At 35.5% G+C, this 25,376-nt stretch overlaps 1 protein-coding gene across 1 annotated transcript; it reads left to right on the forward strand.

Moving 5' to 3' along the window:
- Positions 1-1,003: 1,003 nt before the first annotated feature.
- On the forward strand, positions 1,004-5,968 carry LOC122586451 (receptor-like protein EIX1). Its single transcript, XM_043758443.1, has 2 exons — positions 1,004-2,861; positions 4,749-5,968. Exons 1-2 carry the CDS (start codon positions 1,004-1,006, stop codon positions 5,966-5,968), a joined length of 3,078 nt encoding a protein of 1,025 aa, XP_043614378.1.
- Positions 5,969-25,376: the final 19,408 nt, after the last annotated feature.

Consider the following 25,376-nt stretch of genomic DNA (forward strand, 5'->3'; position numbering starts at 1 on the left):
TGTTATGTCTATCACGCAAAACAAACTGTGCAATATAATATATCCATCAAGCTTAATTGAGGTATCGTATATAATGTATCATATCATCCAAATGATGTAAAGAGTTGGTTCCAAATTAAAGCCTTCATAAACTAGAAGTGATATTCTTACCACTACATTTGATATATATAAATGTCGATAGATTAAAAACGACTAGCAGTATATATATGGCTCGATTTTGGTTGTACAATATGCTTAATCTTTTTGAATGCAAAGGAAGTAGATCTTTACATAAATGGGAATGATCATTGTTTACAACAAATCAGTAGTCGAAACAGTTAGTGTTTACTGATAACTACTATCTTTACTTATTTTTGTATGCATACATAGACACCTAAAATATCATTATAAGGATATAGGTAATTAGAACTTAGACATGCAACTCAACCAAATCCCCCATCAATCCATCATTATTATAAAATCAAAAGACAAACACAAGGACTTTCTGCGAGCAAAAATAGAACTGGCAGAAAATTGACCACCTAAAGTTCTAAGAACACAAATCCTACTTTGATAGGAAATTTACATGTTTCACTTTGCAGTCAACGACTGCTAGTTTTATGTTGTTATGACCCAAACGAGTTAATATGTATGTGCCACCGGCTCGTGAAATACAAGATACCAAGTGTACCGCTAGATTCTTTGATCATGAAAATTGTGAGATTCATGAATACAAACAAGTTGTGCAACATAATGTAGTCAGGAAGCGTTGTTGGATGACTATGATATGAGTAACATGTTAGGGACCCAAACAAGACTTTTTTTTTGTATGGGGGTCACTATCTCTGGGAAAACTTTCTGCAATTAACACCTGCAAGTCTACCAAGAAATGTCGTGTGGACTGAAGTCAATATCAACCTAAGTGTACGTTTATAAAAGATTTGAAGGCATGATGTGTTATATATGCACCCAATTCCGCCAACGTCTGATTATACATAGTGTACTCTATCTTAATTACTCTAAAATGAAAACCACTTGTCTTGTCATTCTTATATTACTAATCCAGTCCTTTCAAACATATGGTGCAAGCAGCAGCAACACTATGATGAGGGCTTCCTCAAATGTTACATGTTTCCAAAGAGAGCGACAATCATTGCTTGTATTCCGACAAGGCCTTACAGATAAATCAAACCGGTTGTCAACATGGACCGGAGTAGAATGTTGTGAGTGGGAGGGAGTTGGGTGTGACAAGAAAAATGGTCATATTGTCAAAATCGACCTTAGATCTCCATTGTCTTTCTTAGACGACTATACTATAAACACAAGCAACTGGCTCGAAGGTAAGGTAAGTTCTTCCTTACTCAACTTGAAACATTTGAGTTACTTGGACCTAAGCATGAACAATTTCTTGGGACAAACTATTCCTGAATTCATTGGGTCTTTCAAGTATTTGGAATACCTTAACCTCTCTTACTCGGGTTTTAGTGGTGTAGTCCCTCCTCATCTAGGAAATCTCTCAATGTTACAATATCTTGATCTTAATTACCTAGATAGGTATGACATGGTGTCTTCCTCTTATGATGTTTCTTTGATGGTCAAGGATGATATGTGGTGGGTATCTCTCTTGTTGTCATTAAAGCACTTGGATTTTTCAGGAGTAACAATCGGTAACCATATTGATTGGTTTCATCCGGTTAACATGTTACCTTCTTTACTTACATTGAACTTGGCCTCGTGTAATATCAATATCCCTTCCAAAAGATTTAGCAATTTCACTTCTCTTAAATCACTTGATCTCTATGGGAACAATATAAGTTCGACCATTCCTCTTTGGTTATCAAACCTTACCACCCTCGTGCATGTAAACCTTAGAAAAAATAACTTCCATGGCCGAATACCTGATTCTATCGGAACCATTAGCTCTCTTTCTTCCATTGACCTTTCATCAAATCAATTGTCTGGTCGAATACCTCCTTCACTTGGTGGCCTATCATCTCTAAGAGCGCTCTATCTTGATAACAATCGATTGAATGAGAGTATACCTAAAAGCATTGGACTACTCACAAAGCTACAAGAGCTCTATCTTGATAATAATCATTTGAGTGGGAACACTCCCACTAGTCTTGGTGAGCTTTCATACCTCCAATACCTTTATCTTTCTCGTAATCAATTGAGTGGGAGCATACCTGAAAGCATAGGACTACTCACGATGCTTCAAGAGCTCTATCTTGATAACAATCAATTAAGTGGTAACGTTCCAACCAGTATTGGTCAGCTTTCAAACCTCCAATATCTCTATTTTGATTGTAATAAATTGAGTGGGAACATACCTAAAAATATTGGACTACTCACGAAGCTACAAGTTCTCGATCTTTCTTATAATCAATTGAGTGGGAGCATACCTGAAAGCATTGGACTACTCACAAGGCTACGAGAACTCTATCTTTGTGAGAATCAATTGAGTGGGAACAATCCTACTAGTATTGGTCAACTTTCAAACCTCGAATACCTTTATCTTGATAGTAATCAATTGAGTGGGATCATTTCTGAAAATCACTTCACTAAACTCAACAAACTAACCATCTTGTGGTTATGTTATAATTCATTGACATTGAATGTCAGTCCTCATTGGATTTCTCCCTTCCAATTGATTGATTTTAATGCAAGCTCCTGCAACATTGGACCCCAATTTCCAAATTGGCTTCAAACATCAACAAATCTTCAAGGTTTAGATCTTTCAAACTCGGGTATTAAAGATAGCATACCAGAGTGGTTTGAGAACATCTCATCTCATATTCGAGTATTGGATTTGTCCGACAACCAAATTGGAGGAAATTTGCCAAAACTAATTAACCAACATAGCTGGAAATCAATGGACTCAGGTATACATTTACCGTAAAATAACTTTTTTTGTTCTTAGTGTTCAGATCTTTTTTCGATTGAAAACTAACTTTAGGGGTGTTTGGGTGCATATGGATTATTTTGTTCTTTATTTTTATGTCTTGACAAACACAATTAATATTTTAATTATATATTATAATACGTAATAAATAAGAAAAAAGGCAGAAAAAACATCAAAGGCTATTGATATGGGAGTAAATAAAAAGATACAATGATTCTATTGAATGTAATGGTTTTAAATATTTTTTGTGTGAGTGCTCAATGGTTTTTAATATTAGTTACTTTATTATTTTATTTAGTTACTTTGTTAAAATAAAAAAAATATTTTAGTGAATTAAAAAAATTTAGTTACTTTCTATTAAACTTATTCAAATATGTATTTAAAAAAATTATTTAAAATTTTGTTATTTTTAACAGATATGATTAAAAAATATTTATGTTTTGGTATTACATAATGGAAGACATGAAAAAGATAAGAAAGTAGAAAGAGGTTGATATTTTTAATAAAAATAAAAAAATTATTATATGGTATGATAAAAGAAAAAAAAAATAACTACATAGAATAGTAACTTGTTAGGTTTTGATCAAATACAATTAACGATTTGTTTGAATGCTTAGAAATTTTGCGATGACGTGTATAAAGTTAGACTATAAATTTCACTTTTAAAAAACTTAAGATAAAGTGATATTATATAGTTATTTTGGGGTTGGGTAATTGGTTGTATGTAACCCAAGTTGAACCTTTTATGTAATATTTGACCGAAAACACTACTTGTCAATGTATGTGGAGAAAATTGTTTACACTTTTATTTTATTTTTATTTTTTTGATAAAATTTACATTTTTGGTCTCTCAAGTTAGCAGGATTTTCATTTATTCTCTTTAAGTGAATTAATTACAGAAATAACCATGAAGTTGGTCAATATTTTCGCTTTTCACTCTGGGACTAACAACCGTTTATTAGTTCCGTTAAGAGATGGGCAGATTCATCATTTTACCATGATCCCTTCTTCTCCTTCTTCCACAGTCAAACACAAACACAAATTTATCAAGCTTTTCGTACCTTTTTTCATAGATCTCATTATTGTTTTTCGTCAAATCAATTTAAATTTCATCATGTTTTAATCACGGTCGAATTTTGATCATGATAATGGTTTCAGTTTTTCGATCGGTTTGTTTTCGTTGACATACTTTTCTGGAAAAGTCAAGTTTTTCCGGCGAACTGTAATTTGGTTTTCTTTTGGCTAAGGTTTTTATGCGCGATTGAATTCTGAGTTGATTGCAACTTGTTTTGGGTCTTGATTCAAAAAAAAGTGCAAGTAATCGCCATTTTTAGTTTTCCAGCGAGTTTATGTGTTTTTCGGAGATCGTTAAATCAGAAATTTGTTAGTTAGGATTTGTTCGGAATTCTATTCTGACCTTTTTCGTACCGGGTTCGTGTTCTGAATCGAAGAAAAGAAAGAGATATTGCGAATTTAATTTTTCCGTCGTATTGCTTAACTTTTCTGGCCACCGTGTTTGAGAGTGGAGGAAGAAAGAAGGGATCATAATGAAATCACAAATCTGCCCCCCCCCCCCCCCCACTTAACGGACCTAATGGACGAATGTTAGTTGCGGAGTGAAAAGTGAAAAAACTGACCAACTTCAGGATTTTTGTAATTAATTCATTAGGGGCAATAAATGAAGATCCTGCCAACTTGAAGGACCAAAAATGTAGTTTTTTTTTCTAACATCTAGATTAGACATTAAATAATTATCTAGAATTTTTAGATACTTAACTTGACTAGTGATTGGTCTAACATTAGTACATTACCCAACACAATTTGTTTTATATTCTAATTAGACTAACTATTGGTTAATCCAACACAGGTCTCCTTTATCTTAATCTTCGAAAAAATTACTTTACCGGAAGTGTTCCCACACACTTATGTGAGTTGCTTAATACACAACTATTGGATTTATCCGATAATAACTTCTCTGGAGTTCTTCCCAATTGCTTAGGGAACTTGATTCAACTACGAGTGATGGATTTGACAAATAACACAATAACCGGTATAGTTCCAACTTCCTTAGGTTCTCTATCACATCTCAAGTCATTACACTTGCACAACAACAAATTTGGGGGCGATCTCCCAGCGACTTTACAGAATTTGACAAACTTAGTCACCTTTGATTTAGGGAACAATTTGTTGACAGGTATTATCCCTTCTTGGATAGGAAAAAAGTTATCAAAACTTAAAATCTTGAATCTCCAATCAAATAATTTCATGGGTAGGATTCCACCGGAACTTTGTCAAAACAATTATCTTCAGCATCTAAACTTAGCAGATAATAGCATAACTGGCATGATCCCTCGTTGCTTCTATAATTTAACTGGCATGATCTGGACTAATGTTAATTTCGAATATAATGGCACTGGATATGAAGAAAATATTGAGGTTTACATAAAGGGTCTTCAATTGAAGTACACTAAAACAGTTAAGTTTCTCATATCCTTGGACCTCTCAAGCAACCAAATTTTTGGAAAAATTCCTGGTGTTTTGATGAACCTTGTAGCGTTGAAGAATTTGAATCTTTCGAGAAACTTGCTAAGCGGACATATTCCATCAACGATTGGAAATCTAAAGCAAATAGAATCCTTAGATTTGTCAGCGAATAAGTTATCTGGTCGAATTCCCCCAAGCTTAGCTAGCTTAAACTTTCTAAGCTGCTTGAATGTATCCTTCAATAACTTAAGTGGCCCGATACCAACTGGGAATCAACTTCAAACTTTAGGTGATCCATTAACTATTTACGAAGGGAACACGGACCTATGTGGTCCCTCACTATCAAGGAGCTGCAAAGAAACTAATTTACCGTATGTTCATGCTCGTAAGGATGAAGGTGGGGATGCTTTGCAAGGTTGCTCGTGGTTTTATTTTGGTATGGTCCCGGGTTTCGTTGTGGGTTTCGTGGGACTTATTGGTAGCTTGTACTTTATTAGGACTTGGAGGGTAACTTACTTTAAGATCATAGAGAATTTTTACGCTTTTCAAAAGATTTCAATGATAGTGACTCTTGCGCGGCTGAGGTGGAAGATTTTCAGATAAGGTATTTAGATTCACACATATCACCTTTTTATAATTGAGTCTAAACTTATATTTTATGTAGTAGTTTGTCTATCAAATGAATGGGGTATATATATATATGATAGAAATCATATGAGAAGGTGCCTTAAGGAGAGAAGGGAGAGAAGGTTCGTTTTTTTTTTTAGCTTGTTTTTTGAACTTTTTTCATTTTCTCTTTAATTAACTAATTTCATATAAAAAATTTTAAAAATTTTTTAAAAATATTTTTTTTCTAAGGGCGTAGCCCGTAAGCTATAGGCGAAACCTTTCGGTTTATGGCAGAGCCATGATAAATAAGGGCGAAGCCTGTTAAGTAGATCACCCCATCACCCATCACCCCCTATGACTTATCACCCTCTATGACCTCCAGCTACCCCTTATTAATATCCTTAAGGGCGAAGCCCCGTACCGTACCCTTACATGTATAACTTACTAAATCGGGTTAGAAATTTTTTTTTTTTAAATTATTTTTGTGGATTGAGTTAATTAAAAAAAGAATGAAAAAAGTGAAAAAATGAAAAAAAATCTAAAACCCAAGCTTAAAAAAAAAAATAAAAAACAGTCCTTCTTTTCTTAAGAACCTTCTCTCTGGATCTCTACCCTATATAGGGTTTTGATCATTTGAAAACTAAATTTTTCGTGAAAACTAGAAAACTGCCAAAACACACTGTGTTCTGAATTTAACACAATGTGTTTTTAATATGTTTTTCGAAAACACATTGTGTTAAGTTTATATCACAGTGTGTTTGAACAAATTTCTGATTTACAACGCTATCAAAAAATCACCGTGATTTAAAACTTAACACAACGTATTTTAGATTAAAGAATAAAACACATTGTGTTTTATAAAAACACAATTAAAACATATTGTGTTAAATTCAGATCATAGTGTGTTTTTGTAGTTTTCTAGTTTTCACAAAAAATTTAGTTTTCAAATGAATATTTCATATATATATATATATATATATATATTTTAACATTGGATTGTTCAATATATAGGATATTTATGCATTCAAAAAGCATTATTGGTTTCGACAAGGGTGTCCAAGTCAACAAAAGGAGTATGAAGTTGCTCGAAGACTATGCTTGAAGATGCTTAAGTTGCGTGTGCTATTACAGAAAGTAGCTTTTCAATGTTGTTTATTGCATTTAGTGTGACATACGAAATTTTTTTTTTGTATTTTAGCATTGTGTCTACTATTATCATGTAATTAATACTAGAAGATATGTAGTTTAATATGTCATTATAAGAAACTTTGTCAAAATGTTATTCGTATTCTCATTGTATGTCTCCGGGTATGCATTGGAAGGCTTACAGGCTAAGTTGTGTGTATGAGCAATGAAACTTGTGTGAAGATAGATCCTCACGAGTGTCACACATATGTTGCCAAAGTATGAGGCTTTTATAGACGAAGGCTCTGCTTCCATTGGTATCTAAATCATCCACGTATTATCCTTTAATTAGCTTGTCAGAAGGAATATTTGATCGATCGTGGCCATTTATAGTACTTATGGTCCCCAAAACTGTCACGCATCTTCTTTCAACCAATAAGAGTATTGACACACATATGTAAACCAAACCACCAACCTACAACCTTAGGATCGTGCCTAGTCACATTAGTCATCTTATCTTCAACTCAGGTTGATTCTTCACTTGATTGTCAAACACAAATTGAGCCATTTGTCAAAACTGAACCAACATAAGTGCTTTCAAGCTGACTGCTAATCCCAAGCTGATTTCCACTTTGAGCTTGGTAAGCTATCTTTAATCCTCATCTTCGACTTGGATTGAATGCTATGAACATTGTTGATGCAGCTTAAAAAACACTTGCTTCCATATGTTATTACATTACAATACGTGAAGTATGATTCTGATAGTAAGTTGTGTTAGCTTAGTCTGATCCAGTTCGGATTATAAGAACCTAAAGATTACAAGTGTTGAACTATCAGATTTATCATTACCAAATTCATATAATGTTAGAATATGAGCACATATAAACATATAATCACGAGTACGCGCAACGGAAGAATCGAAACAAATATGCAATCAAATTAAATAACAAAGAATAAAACTGAGATGTGTACCTTATGCAAAGCTTCAATAAAGATAATATTAATAATATTATTATGATTTAGGGTTTAAAGCAAAACCCCTCTACGATCGCACACTAGACACCCCGTATATTGTATGCTAGCACTCCGATCACGAACTGAACAACCCTTTGTTACTATCCCTTAAAGTCAAACCAACCAAAACCCGAAAACCCTTTTTCTTGGAGGGTTCGGCCGAAGCCAAGAAGAGAGAGAAGAGAGGAGAGAATAAAGTGTGAATGAATGCCAAAACCCTTAGATTTAATAAAATCTCTATAGGAAAATTATCTTAGGGCATAATTATCTTGGTGAACCAGTTAGATCAAGGCTTAAAAAGCCTTAATCAAAACCGGCCCCCCTATAGGAAAATTAGGGTCCAACACTAATTTCCCATTTTCACATTTGATTCTCCTCTTTAATTAATTAAATACAATTAACCCTTTAATTATGCTTAATTAATCATTTCGTGATCAAACTAATTAATACTTTAATTAATAATATAAAGTTACCGTGTCATTTCGTGTGACCCCGTAGGCTTAAATTATTTTCGGAAATGCGATTTATAATAAAATGATCACACTCCAACAGTTCCCCTTGAGCGTGTTATTATAAAGACAATAACATTGGTTAGCGTCTAGCAACACGCCAATGCTCCCAGAAATATTTAAGAATAGATTCTTAAATTGCCAATTTGAAATAATTTAGTCTGTAATATCCCTTTGTTCAGATACCCTCGTTAATTATGAATATGGATCAATGTCATTTTATAATTTAACGATTATGTTTCTCATTTCTACAATTAATTAAGATTACCAGATTTGTCAAGACCACCTCTTGACTTCATTTGGGTGTGGCCACACAAACATCTTCAATTAATTAATGAGGGCGCCAAATAGTATCATACTTTAGTTGCAAATTGAAGGAACAAATCCTGTATTGACTACAAGTGTCTGGCAATGTCGTTTCTTAACATTTCTGAAAATAGCCCTTTATTACTGCCTTGTTCAGGACAGTATAGAACTATATCTAAAAATGCAATCCACACATGCATAACTCACTTGTATGTCAAGACTAAGGATAAATAAAGTAACTATTTCACGAATTTCATTTAATGACGCTGATCCATCAAATGATAACTTGTTCTGTGGGGTAAGTCCAATATTCACCTTTTGAATATCATGTGAGTTTGGTACGATCTACCATCTTCAAAGTATTCCCTTAAATATTTTTATCAATCTCTCACAATTGTCTTACTTTAATTATATTCCCATATAATTAATCAACAATGGACATTTAGAATATTCAACTAATATTCATGGATCTAAACATGCAAATATAAGACATAATTATTATAAAATGAAATTAGTTATACCGCGTATAAAAATTCATTTATTAGAATAACAATTATTTAACATCCCATTATCCAAATACCAACAACAGATTTACATGATATAACTTAGCAATATCTAAGACCCATGCCCTCAGCATGCTTATTGAGCTTTCCTTTTGACAATGTCTTTGTAAAAGAATCCGCTATGTTATAATCTGTGTGAACTTTGAGTAATTTGATTTCACGCAATTCATTTTGCTTACGAACGTAGTGATATCTTCTTAGGCAATGTCGAGCACCTTTTTGAACCCCAGGTTCATTGGCAATGATAATTGCTCTCGAATTATCACAGTACAGTTCCATAGGTGTGTTATTTGAGGATTATCATGTTAAATCCAAAAATAAACTTTCTAATCCAGACAACCTTCATGTCATTTTCTCAGAGACAACAATATACTCAGACTCTGTCACATGCATAGCAACTGTGGTTTGCTTTTAGCTTAAAGCATTCCATCGTGTCTTCATTTAAAATAAAGACGTATCCCGACTGATATTCTTGAAACATCTTCATCAATCATGAAATCCAACATCACAAATTCTATTACCATTTGAATTTTGATCGGGATTTCAACCATACACCAAGAATAATTCTTTAGTAGCCCGCATGTACTTAAGAATATTTTTCACAGCAGTTCACTGATCCACTCCGGGATTTTGCTGATATCGGCTAACAATATTTTGAGCGAACATAACATCGGGTTTAGCGCATCTTACCGCATACATGATAGATCCTACATTCGAATCATAAGGAACTCTTTGCATACGCTCCACCTCTTCAGGTGTAGAAGCACCGTTCTTGCTAGATAAATTAAGTCCTTCTTGCATAGACAAATTCTCGCGCTTAGATTTTTCCACCTTTAATCTCTTCAAGATCTTATCTATATAAGCACTTTGACTTAATCCAATCAACCGTTTACATCTATCTCTATAGATCTTGATTCCAAGAATGAATGCCGCTTCACCCAAGTCTTTCATAGCGAAACAGTTTCCAAGATATGATTTAACGTCTTTCAACATTGGAATGTGATTTCCTATTATCAATATGTCATCGACATACAAGACAAGGAAAGTAACATTACTCCCACTAGCTTTGCGATATACACATGGCTCATCAGGATTTTGAGCAAAACCAAACTTTTTGATCTCTTCATCAAACCTTTTGTTCCAACTCCTTGATGCTTGCTTCAATCCATAAATGGACCTTTGAACTTTGCACACTTTGTTGGAATGTTTCGGATCGACAAAACCTTCCGGTTGTACCATATAAAGTCTAGAAAACCATTCAAGAAAGCGGTTTTGACATCTATTTGTCATATCTCATAGTCATAGTACGCCTCTATGGCTAAGATGATCCTAATAGCTCTAATGTCCATAACGGGAGAAAAGGTTTCCTCATAATCAACTCCATAAAGTTGAGTATAACCTTTTGCCACAAGACAAGCATTATAGGTGTGTACATTTCCATCCATGTTGGTCTTCCTCTTGAAGAGCCATTTACACCCAATGGTTCTACTATTTGGTGGAAGATCAACCAGGCTCCAGACTTGATTATCTTTCATTGATTTCATTTTCACATTCGCAGCTTCAAGCCATTTGTCAGACTCTGGATCTGATAATGTAGCTCTCAAATTAGGAGGTTCATTCAAATCTCCTAATACGTTTTCTTCAGATTCAACCACATGATATAATCTTTCACGAGCACGTATTGTCCTTGAGGACCTATGAATTGGAATCGCTTCATCTTCAACTTGTAGTTCATCTTGAGATTCATCTCTTTGAACATTGCCCCCCCCCTTTCAAGTTGAAGATTTCTAGTATTTTCAGAAGTTGACACATCTTTTTGAGCCTCAACAAGTTCAACAATCCTCCCACTATCTTCTTGAGATATGACTTTCCTTTTAAGGAATTCAGTAAATCAAAAATACTTTGACAGTGTTTCCGGTAGAATAGTAGAAGTAGTAACCCATTGTTTCCTTTGGGTGTCCTACTAAGATGCACTTTATAGATCTGGATTCAAGTTTGTCAGGTGTATCTAGTGCCTCACATCCCAGACCTTTAAGTAAGACAACTTAGGAACACTTCCATGCCACAATTCATGTGGTGTCTTGTCAACCTTCTTGGTTGGAACCATATTGAGAATGCATGCAACAATCTCTAGAGCATAATCCCAAAATGAAATGTGAAAGTCTTAAGGTTCATCATTTATCTCACCATGTTCAACAAGGTTCGATTTCTCCTTTCACATATGCCCTTATATAGGAGTAAGCTCTTGGATAAATCCACAAGCTTTTAGACGATCCTTAAACTTTCGGTTTAAGTATTCCCACCTCTATCCGAATGAAGGATCTTGATGGTTTAATTGAGTTGATTTCCTACTTCATTTTTAAACTCTTTGAATATTTCGAAGACTTCATGTTTATGTTTAAGCCAATAAACATAACCATAATGATTGAAAGCATTCATAACAATGATGAAGTAGCTAGCACCTTTCCTTTGACACTTGCCTAAATGAGCTACATACACCCGAATGTATTAGTCCAAGTAATTCCTAAGCCCTCTCCGGTTTTATGCGGAAAAGGTATTCTTGTCATCTTGCCGAAAACACAAAGCATGCATTTGTCAGATGATTCATCATTTGATTTAACAATCTCTTGTCAAATGATTCATCATTTGGTTTTAGATCCCTTCAATTTGAAGTATGCATTTCTTGCTAACGACAACACATTTATCAAATGATTCATCATTTGATTGTAAGATTTCTTCACTTTGAAAACTTTCAACGCGTTTTGTGCTAACAACCATTCCAAAAACGCACATTTTTATCAAATGATTCATCATTTGATTGCAAGATCTCTTCATACCGAAGATTTCCAATGCGTTTCTTGTTAATGATAATGTAAAAAACATGCATTTATCAAATGATTCATCATTTGATTTTAAGACATCGTCCCTTTGAAGTCTTTAAATGCCTTTCTTGACAAAATTAAACAACATGACAATGTCAAAGATAGTTAGAGTCCAAGTTAAACTTGACTCTTTTTCTATTGAATTGTTATTTGTATTGTAACAACCCTCAATTTCTAATTAGGATAATTTACTTGGACTTATCTAGGTCCTTATCCCTAGAGGTTTATTAAGAGAATCGACTTTGTACACATTCAAAGCATAGCGATAATTGCCCCCTAGTACAGTGAAATGCCTTAGAAATGCCATAAACAATAACTATAATCATTCAATACGATCTCAAGCTATAAATTAGTTCTAATCAAACTTGGTGAAATGTCAATGAACCAAAAATTTTATTTCGAGAAGTTGAGTTACATAATCAATTGTACAAGACTCACAAGTTGTGATAACAATCAAAAATCTCTATAAATGTCCAACAATTCAAACACAAAGCTAATTAAAGTACATTTGAATACAAAAATATAATGACCATCTTGAAAATAGATTTATAAACTATTATGTACATAATAGTAAGCTTGAATAATAATACGTACATAAATATATTGCAACATTTGAATAAGTCTTCCAATTAAAAGATATGCATACAACTTAAACTTATTTTAAATATAAACTCTTATAAAATCCACCAATCAACATACAACTCACCCACTTATTCTTACACTCATACATAAATATACACCACATATACTTACACTCATGTATATATATCATGAACCTAGACATATGTTGGACTCCATACACATCAAATTCAAACTACACACCACTCACAACTTCATCTAGTCAATCCATACCTCTCCACCACTCCAACTCACCAATGAGCTTGCCCCCAACCTCTTTTCTTCCCCTAAATCACGTTCTCCCCTTCCCCCACACTCTCTCTAACTTCTTTCACACACACACACACAAGTATTCTCTCTCATTTTTCCTCTCAAAAATCTGCACACTCTCTTTTCCCCTCTCTTCAAATTTTTGGTTCATACACCAATCAAATAAAGGGTTTAATCTTAAGTAAAGCAGCCATAATAATAAGGGTTTTATGCTAGATCATTCAAGGGTTTGTTGAAGCAAGTTATGGAGCTCATTTTGGTGCATCTTGGTCGAAGTTTTCTGCCCCAAAACAACCGTAAATCACAGCCCCTTTCCAGCCATTTTCGTGACCTACAAAGGTTGTTAACAACATCCCTTTACCTAATAAATCTCTAGTTAATCTTGTTCTTTCAAAACCCAAATGTTTTCTCATCTTTTATTATCATTTTCTTCTTGATTTAAACTCAATGAGGGCAAAGTTGATAGATCCTTATCTTACATGTTCATGCATGTAAAGATCTAGAGGAAGGATTCAATGATTCAACTTAAATAAGACCCAAGAGTTAGTAGTTGTAAGATTTGTTGTAGATTGTTAAATGGGTCACATAAAAATGGTCTTCTGTGAAATAAAATGCACATATACTTCTGGAAAATTTCACAAAAAGGATGTTTTTAAAAAGAAGATTAAAGGTTATAGCTTACTTATATGTATAATGGTTAGATCTTAACATGATTTGTACTAGATTGATCTTGTTAGGAGTTTGGATTTGAGATGGATCTTTGGATGATGATTAATAGAATTGAAAGGATTAAAATCAGTAATATTGATTTTAAAAGTAATACAAAAAGGAGTGATAATCTTGTAAGTGATAAATTAAAGTGTTAATTAAGCAAAAAGGCCATTGGTTGGTTGTTTTAATCAAGAACAAATCTGACAGAAACCATCTTCTATCTTAGAATGGGTAAACCAGGCATGTGAGGGCATTTTCAAGCAAAACTTTCAAAATAAAAGTTGTAGAGGAACGAGTTAAGAATACCCACCAACTGGAATTACTCAAAAATACTGAACATAAAGAAAGATATGAATTTTCTACTGAAACTGGTCAAAGCTGTTATTTTGTCTGAATATTTTATAAAATTTAACAATTTTTATCTCCTAAACCAAAAGGCTCCAGGAGTTCATACTTGGTGGGAAGTAATTTCAATGTGACCTAAACTTAAAATAAAATCATGGGATTTTTCCAACTGTCAAAACCCCAAGAACTTTTATGAAACTTCAGATGTCGCAAGCAGTGCCCATTCAGGATAGTTTGTGTTTGGATAATTTTTAAGGAGACCAAACATCATCTAAAAAATTCACCAAAAATTCAAAAAAATACTAGATACATATAAGTAACTGTATAAAAATCATAAAGATCCAAATAATTCGCCTTGATCCCAAAATAGTAGCCAACATTTCATAAAAATCTGAATTTAAAAAAAAAAATTTGAAAGGAAACTAACCATTTGTATAATGGGCTAAAAGATGCACTAAAGACCATGATGGGCTAGCCCGACCCAAATAATGAGCCCATTGAGCCATATATCAGTAGGCCCACCTGGCCCAATATCATAAATAGCCCAATAACCAATATGACTCATTAAGCACATAACCCAAATAAGGTTAAGCCCAATAACTAAATTAAGCCCAAAACATTTAAAAGCCCATTACACTTTAGGCCCAATTGATAATGACCCATAACACTTAAATGAATTTCATAAACCCAAGTAATCATACGGCATATCGAGAAAAATGTGAGTTAAAGGATAAGCATAAACATTGTAACGCGAAATATAACTAAGCAGAATGAACATAAGTAATTACGTTAACCAATCTATAAATTGATATCACAAATGCTAATTCATCCTAAAATCGGTTACACATCAAATGTTGAATAAGGTTAATATAACTTAATATGACATTAGCATATGATAACCTAAGATGCCAAACGAAACCACAAATGAAGACAAGTTACCAAAATTCTGACAACTTATAACTACATGTATACTGAAAGTGACCTTTTACACCATCAATCTCTATTATTAAAAAGATGTGATTATTAGCAATACACTTGGATTCCATAGTTGGTGACAACTTAATAAAAGTAACATTTTTAAGTAATGGCTTAAGATAGGAACTTATGTATACTAGTCCTCTCGTAGGGATAGTCTTGACTTTGAAATGTGGATGAGGACCATGATGGAATATATGATCAAGGAAGCAATAGATGGGAAGTACCCATTTTGGATAAGTATATATAATGCTTTGCATATCAAGGTGAGTCATAGCCCCCTTTCAAACTCTTTTATGTGTTTTACTTTCGGGGTGAAAAGCATGATAAATAAAATTGCTTTCTATATATATATGAAATGATTCTTGAAACAATGTTTATGATTTGGGATATATATTGTATATTCAACGTGATATATGCTATATGATGAGCTTGAGTACTGTCAAACCTTGGTCCTCGGTCACACTACTATTAACTCATTGAGGCCTGTAGTTAGAGGGTTGCGCAACTAGGATTCGTCCCCTCACTCACATCAGCGACGACAGGTTGATTGGCCGCCTACGTGGCCGCCTTCAACGGTGTCGGTCGTGGGGTGCTCTAATCTACTTTATATATTATTGGTCGTCTCCATGGCACGACCCCCTTTATTATTATTATCACACATGATTGACAGCATGTGTTTCTATTATTATTTTTAATGGGACATGCCATCATCATTATTATTATATGGATGTGAAAGGGTCTTAGTAGTGGCTCAAGCACAAACTCATCTTATTATGCCTTTGGCTAAATCATATTGATATTGTATATGGATGGATATAATGCTTTGAACATATGGTTTGGGTATTGGACCCTATATGGAATCTTGAAAGTTGTTGAAATTGGTGATATTGAAATATTGATAACCGAATAATTTTGGTATGATATATGATTAATCATTGGATACATTTTTCTCTCAAGATGATTTGTTAATGAGAACTTTACAATTACCATGGATTTTTCCAAGTCTTGAAATGACATTATGGTATTTGGAAAACTTGATATTTGGAGATGAAAATTTTGTCATACATATGGTTTGGGTATGTTAATATCTAATAATATGTTTTCTAAGTGTTTAAAATGGTTATGCAACGAGATTTACTTAAAAACCTATGCACTCACCAACTACGTTTTCGTAGTTGACACTTTTTCTTCGTGCTTTTCAGGAATTAGCATAAGCTTTGAGGAATTACATGCATCATGATTGTTTGCATTGCACTTTGGAGTCAAAGATCAAACCTTGTGATAGGCAATGGAATCCGCCTTGATCATTGTAGTTTACTATTTCATGTGCTTGTTATTTGGTTCGTGGACTTAATATCCAAGTATGGTGGACGCATTTGTACTTGGAAATTGGTTCACATGTTTGTACATTGTAAATTCTTTTTATCAAATAAAGCTATGGTGAATGTTATTTATAATCCTTTGTTTTGAATACTCGACTTTCTGTACATCTCATTGGTCCGCCTTAGTTGGGGTGTTACATGTATAACAACATATATAATTCAATTATGAAGATACTTGAAGCACTGGTCGAACCAACTTGCTTTTTCTTCGCATTCAACTCAGCTAGATACTTTAGTCGTATGCTCCTTTTGCCGTAAGGGTCTTTATAGGTTTCCTAACTTCTTACCCTTAGCTTATGGTTGTTTTGCTTACTGAACCTTTCCCCCCTTGATCATAAGAACTCGGGGTATATCATATTTCCTTGGAAGCTATTTCTCATACTCAATTAATATGGCATGAAGTTTAGCTATGGTTTTACTCATGCTATGCATATTATAATTGCGCAAGAACTCCTAAAAAAAATCCCTTTTTAGGTTCATGCCAATAGTAATAGGCAAATGATAAGCACAGTTCAACCTTTCCAAATTCTTATGAGTACCTTTTCAACTAGAGTACATGAGGACTAACCGATGGTCCTAGCTCGTGTCGCAAGTCATGAAGTTGATCAACTAGGTCGAACAACTCCATTCCGGCTTGCTTTTCGTACAAAGACTTGAGTTCAGTGAGCATATCACATGGAAATGACTGCTCAAATTGCTTTTGAAGGTCGGCATTCAGGCTTTTGAACATCAAACAAGCAACCTCATTGTGTCTATCGTATCGAGCATTTTATGCAGCCAACTTTCAAATTGAAGCATTCGCTCCCGGAACAACGGTGTCTGCTAATCAATGACTTGAAACCAGTCATTGAAGTTTGGTTCCAGAAAGTCTTTCCCTTTCTAGCATCGACCTGAAAGCCGATTGGTGTATGTTTTGAGAAGGATTTGTTGTTGCCATCTTAAAAAAAGACAAAAGTTCAAATATCAGTATTTTCGATAATTAATCCTTAAGGAATTTAATTTACCTTTGTTAAATACATCTGACAAATTACTTTCACTAAGGCTAGGATCCAACTTGACATACAATCATTTCATCAGTTGATCGGCTATAAATGACGATATTCAAAAGGTAATCGAGATTTGATAATTGCATTCATGCAACTCCTAAAATTATGGGACTTACAACAACACTGTAAAAGGGTATTAAGTGTTTTGTAAACATGTTTTGTCCTATCTTACGCCACGGGTCGAGGATCCCACCTCTTAACTCGTTTTAAGTCGCCCAATTAAGAACATGTAGATAGTCCACCACTGATCTCACAACGGAGTGATAATCTACCTTGAGGAGATACAATTCGCCTACGGTCTCACGTAGGAGCAAAGAACATTGCAAGTGTTCTTAGCAAAGTGGGTGACATTGACTTAACTTTAACCAGGTAATGCATTTGATGTGAATCAAAAGTTTATGTTTAAAGACTCATGCATAATCTTCAAAACATAATATATAATAAAATCATTTGTATAGTCTTAACAACACAAGAGAGCTCGGTAGCTCCATTTGAATGCACAAAGAAGCGCAAGGGCAAAGGTTGCGATGAACGCAATTAAAAACGCACCCTTTTAGAAGGCTAGCGCACTCTAACTTATACCTCTCTTAAAGTTTATTCAAATGGGTGAGTCGGTGTATCTCAAGGTTGTAAGACTCCAATTTTATTAATGAAATCTCTATTTCGATAGTTCTTAGTCAAGTTTATATTTTTCCAAGAAAACGATTTTGCATAACCTTAGTGGCCTTTCTCTTTACACCTGAAGATGAAGACGTAGTAAGAGAAGTCCTTAAGCCCAACTCCATTTCCATCAATTCCTTCCTCACCCATTCCTTGCCAATCCTCTTCATAAAGTATTTAACATCCTGGGAGACATCTTTACCCCTGAATGAAAGACCAATCTCTCTTAATTCTGACCACCCAAAAGCCCTGATTGAAGTGTCTTTTCTTTCATCAGTAAAGTTCCCTCCTTTTAAGAGTTTGACATGAAACTTAGAGAAGTTGTCATGATTTTCTGCCAGATGGATCTCAGCACCCAATATTGATCGGACATCTGCTCTAAATTATGACAAATGTTCATACTTTTCTTTTGTCTGAGCCCTTTTCACCATTTCATCCACTTCCCTGGACACCTTTCTCTGTTCAGCAACTTGTTGAAATTTTTCTTTATTGATCCTTTCAGTTGTGTTCAAGGGAATGAAGGTGCTAAGATCTGCATGTCTGGTAGCTTTGAATTTTCTGGCTGGTGCCTTAGGCAAACCCTTAACCTTCTTCCTATATTCATGCTCCAGAGCAGTTGCATTACTTCTTACTTGTTGCTGGAGATTTTTCAATTCTTCTCTTCTCTGGGCAATAAGATCCAGTATGCTCACACCATAAATTTCAGAATCATATACTTGTTCATCCTGAGCATACATGGATCGAATATAGACATCATCCAAGGCATCCAGACACTTCTTCAGCCTGGGATCATCCTTCATCTTTTTGTAAACTTCAATTTGTACACCCAACCTGCCAGCGTTGTAAGAATCCAGAGTCCCATGCCTGACCATATCTAACTGGTGAGCAATCAAGTCATCTTTTAAGTTCTTTTTGAAAATTTCAATTAAGATGCACTCTTGCTCCAGTCTCTTTGCCTTGGCCTCATCAGCAGACACATATTCCTCTTCTGCTTCATCTGTTGGTTCCCCAGACACTACTTTCTTTCTTTTGAGACTTTTCATTGTGGTTGGGATGTCTGGGAACTCTTCAAATACTGGCTCACTGGCATCAGTACCAGCAGTCTCTTCATCAACTTGTCCACTGGCTTCAGTACCAGTGACATCTTCTCCATTTACCTTCTTCCAGACTTCGATCTTCTTCTTAAGATCAACAACCTTCTCTGTACTAGAACCAGAACCTTCCCCCTTGGAAGCATCTCCAGATTGAAGATGATTCCACACCTGATCCAACTTATGTCTGTCAGTAGAGTCAAATGTTCGACCAGACACTGGAGCAATGTTGTTCACAGTTTTCCTCAACTGCATCACTTCCTTTTTAATTATTTCAAGATCCTGAGGAAAGTGGCGAGGCAACTGGGCGTCGATCATCTTCATTACTTCAGGCAACAACCAATCACGAAGATTTCTAAGGAGAGTTTCAGACACCTCCTCAGTGATTTCTTTCAACATATCTCCCCTGAACTTTCTAAAAACTTCATCACTGAGGGTGCTGACCACTGAGTTTTTCTCCAGGGTTGGCCTGCTTTCCAGAGAGCTTATCTGGTGGTCAAATTCTGAACCTCACCAGTCAGACTTGCCAGAGGTTGAGCAACTTCAGTTTGAATGGCAGTCTGAACACTTCTCACCACATCCCCCTTGATTCCCTGGACTGCAACTTGTATTGATTCAAAATTTCTATCTGTTGCCACGACAAGTTCATCCAGCTTCTCAAAGACTATCTTCTCATTTCCAGCAAATATGTTCATTTATGACTTAAGATTATTGCAATTTAGAGTTTTGAAGTCAAAAATAACCTGAGAAGAAGCCTGGAGTGATCTCTCCAGGTCCGCCACCTTATCAAAAAAGCCTTGGACCTCGGTTGAAGAAGAAGAAGAGAGACCACTGGAGGGATTGGTGATTCTGGTGATTGATGATACTGGCAACACCCTTGTGATACTTTCAGTTGGTTGGGTGACTGCCAGTGGTTCAGATTGAATTTCTGGTGCAGAAGGTGATTCAAAAGTTGTAGTTGGTGTTTGTTCTGGAAGAGGTGTTGGTGTATTTTCTGGGGGTGGAGAAGGCATATCAGATAGATTTGACTGGGAGATAGAGTGGATGGTGCGATTAATTTCTTCTTCTCCCAGAAAACTCATATTAACATCAAAGTCATTATCCTTAGACAGTGAAGAATCAACCATATCCCAATCTGGGCCGGTTCCACCTGCCTGGTCCTTTACTTGTACATTCTCCACCCCAACATTCAAATCAATCTGAGCCACCTGCTCCAGATTATCTCCTTCAATTTGCCTACTTGTTCCCCCTCAACTTTTTCAACTATTAGGGACCCATCAGCAGTCATGATGTCCCCACTTTCAGCAGTTGCTACTGGTATGACAAGAGGTGATCCGGACCCTATTTTTTCCTTCACCACTTCCTTCTACTGGTACTAGGGAAGTGGTTGCTGGGGCAGTTTCCTTACCAATTTCTCCAGAATCTTGATGAGATGATTCTGGAAGGGATGATACCAGAACTACGTCTTTCCTAAGACGACGAGTTATATTCCTTGGCCTGGTGGGATTAGGTGGAATTTCAACAATACCCACAGCAGGCTACTGAAGATCTGGGGCGATCTGGGAAATAGGTTGCACCCTTTCAGCAGTAACAACATCAGCAATTTCCTCATTGTTATGAGGCTCACCAGCAACCTCCTCATCAGGTGATGATGCAATTGCATCTTCTTGAATTCTAAATTGATAAAGCATCACCGATGGAATGTCGACCTCAGTAGGAGATGAGGTCAACTGGTTGAGGTCCCTCAGATATTCACATATTAAAAAATGAGTTGTATTTATAGAGTACTCATTCTTCAAGGCCCTTCTGAATATGATGGACAAAAATCGAATAAATGGAATGAAGGATTTCCTGCTCTTAACCCTCAATCTGTCCACCAGATCATTAAAGAAAATCTGGGCAAAGTCCACCCTGTACCCATGCCACAAGCAGTAGGCAATCTGGAGCTGTGTCTGGTTTATCTGATCTAAACCTCCAGAACTACCACCCAAACACTCAACTAGGTGAGTAAAGAAATATCTCCATGAATCTGTCAGCCTGCTCATATATACAGTGCCCTTCCTGAGCAGCTGACCATTCTTATCCACTATTTCTGTGTGCCCCATCAATCTGCACACTTCAGTGGTATTGATGCCAGAGGGAATCTCAACACGCATTTCATTCTCATCAAAGTAATTCATCCTCAGGGCATCTCTGAGGGAATCAACAGTAATGGTGAAGTGTTTGGTGCCTTATTTTAATGTGTAGTGGATGGATTCATCACTTTCCACGTACACTGCAGTATACCAGAATTCACAAAGATAGTCGTGATACATTTTGCCCAGATTTAGGGTTAGGGCACCATAGAGTGGACTGCTCAAGAAGAAGGTGTTCAACCTTCCAATGATTGAAGTTGCAGAGTGATTTGTTGAGAGTTTGGCCATCCAGTTATTCATGTTTATGCGGATGGCATCGGCAGAAAGAGATATATGATTTGCCTTTTTGACATTTTCAGCAGGGGTATAATTTGCGGTTAGAAGATTTTTAGGAGATGGTTTAGGAGCCATTTTAGATATATGAAAATGAAAGTGAAGGAATTTAAGATTGAAAACAGAAATTTAATAAGAGAGATGATGATGATTGGAGAGTAAATGAAGAAGGAAATAAATGAAGGAATTTGAGGATATGGGAGTAAATTATTTTCGAGATGAAACTGAAAGTGAAGGTAAATGTGGGTATTTATAGAGGAAAGAGAAAATGGAATTCAAAACGGTAATTTTGAAAAATTTCAAAATAATTTTGATCGGTTTTGACATCTGCATTTAATGATTCCCATCACACATAAATGTATGACGGTTGACAACCCACAAAAATTACCAACTTGCACTTTTGGTCTTCCCAAGGTAACAAAACCATCATTTAAATTGAAAAAGTCATGCCACGTAAGGTGAACAGAAACTGTCCAGATGAAAAATTTGTAAGGTTGACATGCACTATCCTTAAGTATTAAAAAGAAATGATTTGACACAAAAAGACTCATTTTAGTGTAAATGGAGGTTGAATAGACACTCCAGTTTCACTGGTGGATTAGGCCAGTAGAACATGCATTAATGGTACACTGGAGGGACACTCCAGTAGATACCCAGATTTGACCATTCTGGTAATCCTTAAACACGCATATCAACTAATATAAACAAATGAGAGGGACACATTTACAAAGCGACTGAAGTCACTTCAAACATGCACATCAACTTATCCATTATTAATGAGTGGGACACATTTACAAGGTACTAGAAACATTTTGCAGAAAAATTTGTCCAGTGAGAAAATAAATTAATAGATTCCCCTTAAAACTTAGATATAAAAAAATGTAGTCTGAGTCTTTCCCCCTGGAATGGTGATCCATAAATCTATCAGTGCAAAGATAGTATAACAAAGGCGTTCGATAGCTTTACTGGTATAGATTTATAAATCTGGAATCAAAGAACCCTGCCAGTATCACAAAGGCGTTCACAACAAGGTTCCAGATTAAGGGTTCAACATTCCCAACTCACTGACAAGATTTTGAAAAGTTTTCTCATCCAAAGGTTTGGTAAATATGTCAGCAAGTTGTTTGTCAGTGGGAATAAAGTGGATTTCAACATCATTTTTCATTACATGATCGCGAATAAAATGATACCTGATATCAATATGTTTCATCTTGAAATGCAGGACTGGATTGTTTGAGATAGCAATGGCACTGGTATTGTCACAAAAGATAGGAGTCTTTGAATACTTAATACCATAATCAAGCAACTAGTGCTTCATCCAGAGTATCTGAGCACAACAACTAGCTGTAGACACATATTCTGCTTCAGCAGTGGATAAAGAAACTGAAGTTTGCTTCTTACTAGTCCAGCTCACCAGTTTGCCACCAAGAAAATGACATCCACCAGTAGTGGATTTCCTGTCTATCTTACAACTTGCATGATTTGAATCTGAATAACTCATTAGATCTAAACCTGAGCCTTTGGGATACCAATGACCCAAACTGGGAGTACCCTTAAGGTACTTCAAAATGCGCTTTACAGCCGCCAAATGAGATTCTTTTGGGTTAGACTGATATCTGGCACAAAGACATGTTGCAAACATTATATCTGGTCTACTGGCAGTTAAATACATTAGTGAACCAATCATGCCTCTATAGGCAGTGGTGTTCACTAGCTTCCCATCAGGGTCTGAATCTATTGTTAAAGGTGCAGAAATTGGGGTTGATTTTGAAGGTGAAGAATTCATATCGAATTTTCTTAAAATATCTCTAACATATTTTTCTTGATTAATAAAAATACCATCACTGGTTTGTTTAATCTGGAGTCCAAGAAAAAATGTTAATTCACCCATTAAACTCATTTCAAATTTTGAAGACATGATTTTTGAAAATTTCTTGCACAAAGATTCATCAGTGGAACCAAAAATAATATCATCAACATAAACTTATACCAACAGAAGATTACCTCTTTCACAAAGAATAAATAAGGTATTGTCAATTGCACCTCTTTTGAAACCGTTTTCTGATAAGTGTTTGGTCAGAGTATCATACCAGGCTCGAGGGGCTTGTCTGAGGCCATACAGTGCCTTGTCCATAAGATATACCCAATGTGGATGATTTTTATCAATGAAGCCTGAAGGTTGCTTGACATAAACTTCTTCTTCTAATTCTCCATTCAAAAATGCACTTTTTATGTCCATCTGGTAGACCTTGAACTTATGATGAGCAGCAAAGGCTAAAAACATTCTGATGGCTTCTAACCTTGTTACTGGTGCAAATGATTCATCAAAGTCAAGGTCTGTCTGGACGTACCCTTGTGCCACCAATCTAGCCTTATTTCTGATCACAGACCATCTTCATCAACCTTATTCCTGAAGACCCATCTGGTTCCAATTGGTTCTTTCTTGACAACTAGAGGAGGAACCAGATTCCAAACTTTATTTTGTTCGAACTGGTGAAGCTCTTCTTGCATAGCTATCACCCAGCTTGGGTCATTCATTGCCTCGTCAATCTTCTTCGGTTCAATCAGTGATAAGAAGCTGACATATAAACATTGTTCACTAGAGGCACTTCTGGTCTGAACCCCTCTACTGGAGTCACCGATAATCTGGTTGATTGGGTGACCTTTAGTCCACTTAGAGTATTGACCAGGATTATTTCTTACAACAATATCAGTGCAAGAGTTCAATTGATTTTCTGGAGTAGGATCTTGCCAGACAACTTCAGCATCTTCATCAGAATCTGTAAGATCACGATTTGCATCATGAAATTCTTCATTTAAAGGCATTTCTTGGATTACTGCCTCAAAATCAATTGAATCTGATACTGGAGAAGTAGTACGAATATCTGATCCAATAACAAGTTCAGAGGGTAGTTTGAAACTTATTGAAGGATAGAATGAAGTATTACTGGAAGGTTTTTCAAATTGCACTGGTTCCAAGTCAGGATGACTGGAAACATCTTCAGATGAATCTTTATTGTAGTTGATAGGATCAGATTCACCAAAGATAATTGGACTTTCTGGGGGAGAATTAAGGGTTGACTTTTTATTGATTGCTTCATTTGACTCATCAAATGTGACATGAATTGACTCCTGGACCTTTTCCAATCTTTTGTTGTAGACTCTGAAGGCTTTGCGAATGGCTGAATATCCTAAGAAATATCCTTATCAACTTTGGCATCAAATTTGCCTAACTGATTGGAGTCGTTCAGGATGTATACTGGACATCCAAAAACGTGAAAATAGCCAATATTTGGTTTTCTATTTCTCAATATTTCAAAGGATGTCTTCTTGTGTCTCTTCACATATACTGAGCGTATTTGAGTGTGACAAGCAGTTGCAATTGCGTCAGCCCAGTACATTTTAGGAAGACCAGATTCAACAGCATACTCCTG

Source organism: Erigeron canadensis, chromosome 1 (assembly GCF_010389155.1).
Source record: "Erigeron canadensis isolate Cc75 chromosome 1, C_canadensis_v1, whole genome shotgun sequence".
In the NCBI taxonomy this organism is placed as follows: Eukaryota; Viridiplantae; Streptophyta; class Magnoliopsida; order Asterales; family Asteraceae; genus Erigeron; species Erigeron canadensis.

What these genes read in the sequence shown, in the direction of transcription:
- LOC122586451 (XM_043758443.1), top strand. Translation starts at nt 1,004, where the DNA reads ATGAAAACCACTTGTCTTGTCATTCTTATATTACTAATCCAGTCCTTT. An exon ending in CTGGAAATCAATGGACTCAG is followed by an intron (nt 2,862 to 4,748) that starts GTATACATTTAC and finishes AATCCAACACAG; the next exon opens with GTCTCCTTTATCTTAATCTT.